Below are 10,000 nucleotides of genomic sequence, written 5' to 3'. Positions count from 1 at the left end.
GAGTCTACGAAGCTTCGTAGTTGCCCCCCCTTTGCCTCGCCATGCCACTAGATCCATAATGACCGGCGAGTCGGAACATGTACGAATATAACCACGCGGAGCGCCGGACCGGTCTATCGAAGAAAGAGATCATTGAGCCTATTTTGCCGTTTGGAACCCTATAATTTTTTTTATAATAATAAAAAATAAGCTAAGGGAGCTGGGAATCGCAAGAATTGAGAAGTCCTCCATTGAATTGCATGGGATGGGAAAGACAGGTTCGGAAATGGCCGGATTAGCAGGAGGAAGGGCGGCCCCGCCCTGAAACAAAGGTGTACGTACATAAATAAAGAGGTTGGTTATGGCCTTTACTTGATAGGGCTCCTTCCCATCTATCTTGACCGGGAAAAGGGGGGAGGCCCTTGCGGAAGCCCTGCCCGCCCTTCTCCATTTTGCTCTATTTTGAGGGATCCCTCCTATTTAGGATTCCAGGCTTCCCAGACTCGTAACAGACGGCTAGGAACAAGAAGAGGGTCAGTAGTCTCTGCCGTTGCAGGTCCTTCTCCTTCCGTTGAGACGGCCCTCTTTTTTTTTTTTCTTTTGTTTGTTCACCGCGGCACGAAATCATGAAGAAGCTGGAATAACTCAGAAAGATAGTGGCGCCTAGCCGTTGAGAGCGTCTGTTGTCTTTGTAGAGGAACAGTAAGATCTTGGACTGGCCCCCTTCGCATGACCTAGAAAGAAAAAAAAGTCCGTGCTACTATAAGGCCTCTAAACTCCTCCCTCAGGACACTGTTGCGTTGCCCATGGGGACGGGGTAGCCCCGACTTCCATAGGTCCTTGGTTCGACCTCCTAATGAGAATTGAGGTCCTTGCGCGGGCGTCTCATCCCTAAGACTTGCTTGCTCTGTATGGAGTGCCCCGTGGTTCCTCGAGTGCCAGCCGCAGAGAGGAATGCCATCAACTAGGGCGCTATTGGCCACTAACCACTCGCTCGCCGGCCGCTTGGGCTCCGCGTTTCAAGTTCGTTATCCTAACCGTCTCCTCTGCTCTACCGGGAGCCTGGCCCCTTCTTCTATCTTATCTACTGCCTTGCTCCTTGGCTCCCTACAGCTCCAGCCGCTCGCTGTAATAGCTTGCTTCTCGGGTGGCTCGCACCCGGGGTGGTGCGGCTGAGCCAGAGTGGGCTCAGCAGTCGGCCTATGTTTCCGGGCGCACGCGTAAAGGCATGATTAGTTCCACAAATCTCACTGCACTGACCATAGTAAACTCCTTCTCGTTGTACCGAAATAGAGATCTGATTTAAACGACCAGGTACAGCATCACATTTGACACCTGAGGAAGGTACAGCCCAACTATGAGGTACATCAGCAGATGTTACAATAATACGTAGATGAGTTTTGGCTGGTACAACCACTCTATTGTCCACTTCTAATAAACGTGATTGACCCAATTCTAGATCATCTTCTGGAATCGTATAACTGTCAAAAGTGAGTGACTCTTCATCGGAACTGTTATAGTCTGAATACTCATAAGTCCGATACCATTGATGTCCAATAGCTTTGATAGTAATGGCTGGATCTACTACTACCTCGTCCATTGAGTATAACAGAGCAAATGATGGTATAGCAATGAACATAGGGATGATACTAGGAAATATGGTCCGAAGAATCTCGATAGTAGTTCCATGAACAATCCTTTGCGGAATTGGATTTTTTTGATAGTGGAAATGCCATAAAGCGCGAACCAAGATCCGTAATACGAAAACCAAAATCAGAATGAGGAAGAAAAAGATATCGTGATGTAAGTCCATTATTCCTTGCATCATAGGGGTTGCAGCGTCTTGAGATCCTAATTGCCATGGTTCCGCTGCATCACAAGGAGCAATTGTGAGGAATAACCATTCTAGAACAATCATTTGCTTTGCTTCATTCTTTGACTGCTCTGCTCCCCCCCAAAAAAAGAGAGAGAGACTTGTTGAAAATCACCGGTTGGCTTGGTCCAACCAAGAAAGGCATGGGAGTCTTTGGGCATTGCTTGGGCCGAGTCAAGACTGGTTACCTAGAAACTAAACAAGAAAGATGAAAACTTCCCTCTTACTTAACATCACTAAAAAGGACTTGATCTACTTTTTCTTGCTTTCTTGACTTACCTTTCTTTCGATTCTTTCTTCTCTTATGAAATTTCCTTCGCCCGAGTTGATTTTTTACGCTTTCTCTCCCCTAAATATTAGATATTATAGAACGAATATCCCCTACTTCATTGGGCGAACTGATCTACTTGCATGTGTTAAGCATAACGCTAAAGTAGCATAAATGGGATGAAAGAGGCTCTCTTCAAATCTCAGAATAGGACCTTAGGCAAGGGTGACCGGCTTCGCGGGACCGCCATATGGCCTGATCCACTCTTGGCTAAGCTCTATTGGGCCTTGCTTTCTCGATCGACTAAATTCTGAATATAAAGAGGCTCTTCTTCTCTTACGCAAATTGCACTTTTCCAAGCATAGTCTCACTTGCCCTCGAGGACTCCTGGAATGACTAGACTGGTTGAAAACCTGAACAAGCTGGCTCGCGGCACACATTATATATCTATCTGATTTTTAAAACAGCGGAAGCCTCTCTTAAGAAAAAGAGTTCCGAAAGGAAGTTCGCCTCACTCCATCTAGCCATTGAAAGAGCCTCTTCTTCGATAGCGCGTGAACAGAGCTTCTGGCTAAAGAAGGAAAGGGAATAGCATTGGAGTTCGGGGACCGATTTGGGCATCCCCTTTCATACCACGTTAGCTATTTGATTAGCCATTCTTCGTGACCTACTCTCTCTCTCTTCTTATGCCGCCGTCCACCTGCCCTGGTTGGCAACCTGCTTTATATCATGCGGGGGACAACCGCCTTGTTCAGTCATGAGCTGATTGGCTTAACGACCGTTGTACCCATAGTGGTACTTAGGATTCAGGCATTCCTTTGGCGCTTCCCATTTATGCCAATAGGAAAAAGTAGTCGCATGCTTCCCACTGCGACTCACTAGCCAAATGAATAGTCCTCTCCATTGGGAGTCCCGACCCCCTATCTAGGTGAGACTTCCAGTCTGGTGCAATCCCCGGGCCTGGAGTACACTCTTAAGATGACTTTCTTCAGGGGACTTTCCTGAAGGTTTTCTCGTAGCTAATCTCTCATTTCACCTTCTAGCGCGAAATTATGTTAAGGAAAGCGCTGTGGCGCCCTTCATCGGGTAAGCTCCTTATTCCAAGAGAAATTCGTTTTATAAGGGGACTCAATCAGTGCCTTTATAAGTAGGTCTGATTCCTCTGCCGAGCCTCTTAGTAGGTCTAAAGCGGGGTCTTCCGCTTTCCTTCAGCTTCAGAGGTCCGAGGGGTCCTAATTCGAGGAAGAGTGGGTTATCAGATTCCATTTTTAGGTAAGATAGGTCTTCCGATTCTATTTTCAAGGTTTTAGGATCCGCCGATGACTGTAACGCGGAAGCCGAAAATGAGAGCACATTCAGGAACGAGGTTGGAAGAACTTGCCGTAAGACTTCCGCCTCTAATCCATTAATGAGAAACAGACAACTTGACGTTGTGAATATAGGTTATAGGCCCCTCTTTCTTCCCTAACGCCCCCCCATAAAAATATATAGAACTCGCAGGTGTGGATTGGACTTCCTATATCTATATCTCTTTCCAAAGTCTTGTAACTTCCCTCTATCTCATTAATGTTAATGGATTAGAGTCTATGTTCAGTATCTAGACGATCTAACCCTTTCATAGGGGGCATACAATTCATATTTGAAAGTAAAAGTCTTCTCGACATGCTATGCAAGGCGGTAGTGCTTAAAGGCGGCAAGTGCTACTTCCTTCCATGGTAGTTCCTTTCACGGGAGCCTCCTTGGGCGTCGTCAGGCAGGCCCTTTGCTTGTGTTGTGGGGCTTCCTAAATACGAAGCGGAGGGCTAGTCGTAGTACATCGGTATCGAGATGGAGTAGGGATATTTTCTAACTAATTCGTGGAAGGGGGGCAGCGAGATCTCTCCTACTTGAATCTACCGGTTCGCGCTTGCCTAACAAGTTTGTCTTCGATCAATACACACTCGACTCCGAGCACTAGCGGGTAGTGCTGCAATTCTACAAGCCGGCCCTCCTCGTGGTAACCGTTGAGGGAGATCCCCGAAGTGATCCGCGGCAGCTAGTCACTCCGCTTCAACATTCTCCATTGATTAATGAATCAAGGGAGGAGTTACCGGCCGGTACAAGAAGGTATCCCAATCTCTTCCTCTGTATTGAGGGGCACCCGCATAGCCAGTCCGCTCAGGAAGTCAGTTTCATTTGGCGGTATCGTATAAAAGAGAAAGGCTTCATTTAGGAGCGCTGTTTTCATCCAACTAGAAATATCTTAAGAGAAGAAAAAAAAATCGTTTGGATTCGAGGCGAAACCCTTCTCCGCCGTTACGAAGTTCTTCTGCTCTCATCTTCGAAAAGGAAGGCTAGAGTAAGGGGGGACTTAGTCTCGTTCCCATAGTTGCCCCCCAGAAACTGGGTTTAGGAATTGTCCACCTAAGCGCCCTGAAGAGCAGTGTCTCAATTGCAGCGCACCAACTGAGAGATACACTAAATGTATCAAAGCTCAATCGAAAAAAAGAGCAATCAAAACTATTGATTGCCTTACGTTACGCTCCCGGGACTCCTCGGCACAGGGAGTACGGGCCTTCATCTCCAGGAGAAAAGCATCGAGTGCGCGGGCGCAGCTTTCGACAAAACAAATTCATTCATTCTCGAAGTTATGGCGGAATGCAGCAAATCCCCGGCCGTGCAGGTTCTTCCCTCCACACGTTCTCAAACCGATCGATAAAGTGAAGTACCAGAGGATTTTTCGGGATTTCTCTTTCGGAAGAAAAAGATTGAAATGACTGTTCAAAATTTCACCTGAGATTCAAAAAAAATTTTGATTTTCTTATGAAATGTTTATTATTATTAGCGTTGATAGCTCTCTTCTTTAAAGCTTATGCCGTAGAAGCTGACATCAGGCTATTGGCGTTTTATCTGCATCTTCTCGACCAAGACCCGGAAGGGGTTCGCTTTGTTTGGGATGAACTCGCAAGGACTCGACCCGAGGACTTCCCTCGTAGAGTGGCGTCTTTTATAAAACTCTTTTCTCTCAGTGGAACTAAAAAAAAAGAGTTTGAGCTCTTTTGGCTTACTTTTAGCCACGCGGGGCGGCTATCCGCATGTGTCCCAAAGTGACGTCCATTTTTTGGTAATGGGTATACTATACTCGAGAGAAAAGTTTTGAATTCAACCTCTCCTTATACGCGGGTCATGGACTCCTTTTTTGTTTAGGACCCCCTTTCTACATTCCATTTTTTATTGAGCCTGGTGTGGAATCACCATCATTACACATGAATTCTTAGTATGGCTGCTGGTCTAGCGATCCCTCCTAGCCGCCGCCTAGAGTGCAGCCTGCCTGCTGAAGACCGTAACGTAAGTAACTCAGTGCTCCATACGGGGGAAATGAAAGCAGAATTCGTTCGGATCCTCCTACATGTTCAATCTTTTTTTAGCGGTTTCCCCAGAGATCTTTATCATTAATGCAACCTCCATTTTGCTCATTCATGGAGTTGTATTTAGTACCTCTAAGAAATATGATTATCCGCCGTTAGTCAGTAATGTGGGTTGGCTTGGATTACTTAGTGTTGCGCGCCTAGGAGGGCAGCGCGCTTTGGGATGCAAAGGCGACCAACGGAAGCTCGACTGGTTGGAGAGGAGCGAAAAGCCCAGCCCCCTAACCTAATGCGGCACCGGGTTTGGACCGCAGGGAACCGTAGCATGGGGGACGTCTGATCCTTTTGCCGCCGCAAGGCTGGCTAATCGTACGCAGCAGGCTCGAAGACCCCTGGTTCTGGAAGGCACATGAGTCCGAACGCTATGTTGAATGTGCGACCGACACTACACTACGTAGGTACCTGTGCAGACGAGGCGTCGGTCGGTCCTAGAAACGGCGGCAGCGGCGCGAGGAGTTAACGACCGGGCGTGCTGCAACCTAGGGATCACCAGGCAGCTCTTTCGCTCTATAGGGATCGGGGGGGCATAGCACAATTCTTCTTGGAGGAGGGTTGGTTTGCCCAGGTGACTGATCCTGCCATAATGTACTCCTACCTATTAAAGTAAAGCATCGGCAACCGAAGTCGAGCATACATACGACGATCTTCATGCGTGAATAGCCGGGAGGAAAGAAAGGGCGGTAGATGATAATGAAAAAGGGCGCCGCGTCTGGACGGGCGGGCGGAATAGATGAGCGAAAGGTGCCATGCCATGGAGTGAGGAATATCCCGAGTCTCATGTAAGACAACTAAATGCACCTCGAGGTGCTGCCGAGGAACTGGGGGGACCTTATCGAGCACAGGATAGGCAATTGAGAGATAGAGCTAGCCTATTCGTTATGGGGAATCAATGCTCCGGGCCGAATAGAGCTTACCTCCGGCACCTGGCTTTCTCCGGCGCATATTAGCTTAGCTGCGCTTAATAGGCCGGTTTGGCTTCCTCTCTGGCGGCCACTTACCTTACCCACGCTACACTCCCACTCCAAGCTACGCCTGCTGAGCAAGATGCATTGCGATTTCCTCTTCTGTGGACGCACCGGAATATGATCCGGGACGGGAAGAGAAAGACTTTTTTCTTCGGCGGGCTTTCTCTCGTAAAGCCAAAGACGCCCCAAGACAAGGTACAACTGTTAGAAAAGGGACATGATCAATAGAACCTGGCTGGATCGGGGCTGGGATAGTGGCGCCCATTCCTAACCAGTTCCGAAAAGGTTCGCTCATACTGGAGGGAGCATCCCCGCTTAGTGATCGGTCCGCTAGTTCACGCAAATCCGAAGAAGTTATCACGGACGAGCCACATGCAGGGAAACTTGCACGTGTGGTTCTGGCCGGGCTTTCCTGAGGTATCTAATAACCTTGCTTCTGCTCGCCGCTGGCGCACCTCTCCTAACTATTGCCCATTTATTCTGGAATAATCTTTTTAGGAGGGACAATTTTACATATTTCTGCCAAATCCTTCTATTATTAAGTACGGCTGGTACCATTTCGATGTGTTTCGATTCTTCCGAACAAGAGAGGTTTGATGCTTTTGAATTCATTGTATTAATTCTACTTCCTACTCGCAGTATGCTCTTTATGATCTCGGCTCATGATTCAATTGCCATGTATTTAGCTATTGAGCCTCAAAGTTTATGTTTTTATGTGATCGCAGCATCAAAAAGAAAGTCTGAATTTTCCACGGAAGCCGGCTCGAAATATTTGATCTTAGGTGCATTTCCCTCTGGAATATTATTGTTTGGGTACGACCGGACAACTACCGATATCTATTAATATCTTTTCTTATAATGTTGTTGTTAAATATGTATCTATCTTTCTATATCGTAAACTATCGGATCGGGTATTACTTAGATGTGAAACTTGCAGACCTCATTGGTTGTGATATTGATCTTACGGGGGGAACGAAATCAAAGAATATATAGACTTGTAGAGACCCTCTATGTAGTTGTCTATCTAGGGCGATCGATCTACATTTTTCCCCATAGCCCTGGGGCTGTGTCTCGATCTCCTACGTGCGAAATCTGAGGGACTAGTTCCTATGGAGATTCCCCTTGGTCTAATTCCACGCCTTATGACGTATTTGATGGGAGGCTTGGCGTAAAGTGAAGATTGAGGGAAGTAGAGAAAAATTCCCTTCTGGGGTATTCCGAAGGTGTAACCTAGGCAACGAAAAATGGGCCCGATACTTCAACTAGAGGAGTGACCAGTTGGTTCACCAAACCCCGACCCAGCGTCACACGTTTTCCAGGTCCGAAGGGATCCAGTGCCCAACTACCGACTCCTCCCGGAATTGCGTTATCGGAGCCGAGCCAGGAATGGCCATTAGTGGACACCCACCACGGTTAGAGAGGCCCTCTTTAATACATTAAGAAAAGATGTTCACAGGGGCCAGAAAGACTCGGTCATAGGAACTTAGACCACCTACGCGCTGGTAAACGAAAACCACCTCGACCGGATCAGAGTAAACAACAATGTCGAATCAGGCCGCCCCTTGCCTTGAAAGAATTCACACGCGGCCACCAGCTTTCCAAAAATAAGGGGAGATCTGCTGCTTACTGCTCACGAAAACATTCGACCTATACAACTAGTCAAGTCGTCCGCGTATCTTTCTGATCTCCTTTCCTTCTATTCAGGGGGAGAGAGGAGAGGTTTGGGGTACGCTCACTTCTGCATTTTTGTTTAGGTTATCGAAATTATCAATCGCTCTTTTTAGTGGGGAGGAATAGTGCGTGAATGGCGGTTCTCAGACGAGGGAATCATTCCTCTCTAAATAAAAAGAGGCTAGAATGCTTCTATTGATAGAACTTTAACGTCTGCGCATAGAATCGTTTTTTTGCCTTTCTATTCCGTTCTTACCGGCAGTTGGATCGGAATCCGTGTGATGGTTCTAGAGTGGTTTCAAATATTCTTCGCATCCATCTTCGGCCTTGTGTTAGAAGTCCCGCGGGACTGAGTTAGTGGTCGAGTCGTTTTTGGTAATTGACACCCGTCGCATTAGTTTCAATTCATATGTTACCATTCATAGTGAAGTAGCCCTCTTTTTGATGTCTGAGTGCCTTATTCTATCTATCAAAGTCCTTCTTTGTCTATAGCTCGGGTCAGTCCCCCATGGTCCGCTTTGATTTTCTCGAACAGTTCCGGTCTGCATCAGGGACTCTCGTGCGAGCCATGCAACGTTCCCAGGCAGAAACTGCTCCTTTCCTTGAGCTCCCTATTTAGTTCCTCCCAGGCGTTGATCTCGCAACGGCCCTCCAGCACGTCTTCATATCGCGTCCGCCACCACAGCTTCGCATCCCCAGAGAGATACATTGTTGCCATTGTGACTTGGTCGTCAAAAGGGGCACGAACAGCTTTAATTAAAGTACTGTTCCATGTCCCAGAGATCTTCGAGCCTTGGCATTTCGAATCCCGTTGAATGGCTGTGGTTCCAGGACTCAAATGCGTCTGGAGTCGCCAGGTGAAACATTCGGTTCACAAACCGGAGACCTATCTCCACATAAAAATGCCTCAATTTGACCTGGTCCGTCACGCTTTGGACATCGCCACCGGGATCGTTGAGGCCCCATGAAGACGGCTCTCCTTCACTGGGAAGACGCGGTACTCATTAGCGAGCGTCTGGTATATGAAGATATTTATACTTCTTTTCACATACGGAAATATGAAATTCAGACTCATGTGACAAGCCAAGGACCTGAAAGGATCACTAACGAAATACCGCATCTAGAGGCCCATTTACTCCGAAATTTAGACAAAAACGGAATTGTGATGCTAGGATCTTGGGTAGAGACGGGCGATATTTTAGTAGGTAAATTAACGCCTCAAATGGCGAAAGAATCATCGTATGCTCCGGAAGATAGATTATTAAGAGCCGTACTTGGTATTCAGGTATCTACTTCAAAAGAAACTTGTCTAAAACTACCTATAGGTGGTAGGGGTCGAGTTATTGATGTGAGATGGATCCAGAAAAAGGGGGGTTCCTGTTATAATCCGGAAAGGATTTGTGTATATATTTTACAGAAACGTGAAATCAAAGTGGGTGATAAAGTAGCTGGAAGACATGGAAATAAAGGCATCATTTCAAAAATTTTGCCTAGACAAGATATGCCTTATTTGCAAGATGGAAGACCGGTTGATATGGTCTTCAACCCATTAGGAGTACCTTCACGAATGAATGTAGGACAGATATTTGAATGCTCACTCGGATTAGCGGGAGGTCTGCTAGATAGACATTATCGAATAGCACCCTTTGATGAGAGATATGAACAAGAGGCTTCTAGAAAACTAGTGTTTTCTGAATTATATGAAGCCAGTAAGCAAACAGCAAATCCGTGGGTATTTGAACCCGAGTATCCGGGAAAAAGTAGAATATTTGATGGAAGAACGGGAGATCCTTTTGAACAGCCTGTTATAATAGGAAACCTTTTACGGGAATAAATA

At 46.8% G+C, this 10,000-nt stretch overlaps 2 protein-coding genes.

Moving 5' to 3' along the window:
- The window catches only part of cox2 (cytochrome c oxidase subunit 2), a 2,837-nt gene extending 940 nt beyond the window's left edge, over nucleotides 1-1,897 (bottom strand). Inside the window, exon 1 of one mRNA in view lies at nucleotides 1,199-1,897. Coding sequence (YP_009709913.1) covers nucleotides 1,199-1,897 — 699 coding nt within the window.
- Nucleotides 1,898-5,508: 3,611 nt separating this feature from the next.
- On the top strand, nucleotides 5,509-7,305 carry nad2 (NADH dehydrogenase subunit 2; one part of a trans-spliced gene, as the record gives it). Coding sequence (YP_009709912.1) covers nucleotides 5,509-5,661; nucleotides 6,914-7,305 — 545 coding nt within the window.
- Between the last annotated feature and the right edge of the window lie 2,695 nt (nucleotides 7,306-10,000).

This window comes from Manihot esculenta, mitochondrion (genome assembly GCF_001659605.2).
Source record: "Manihot esculenta mitochondrion, complete genome".
In the NCBI taxonomy this organism is placed as follows: domain Eukaryota; kingdom Viridiplantae; phylum Streptophyta; class Magnoliopsida; order Malpighiales; family Euphorbiaceae; genus Manihot; species Manihot esculenta.
The sequence above is the reverse complement of the archived record's forward strand: the minus strand, read 5'-3'. Positions and strand labels throughout refer to the sequence as shown.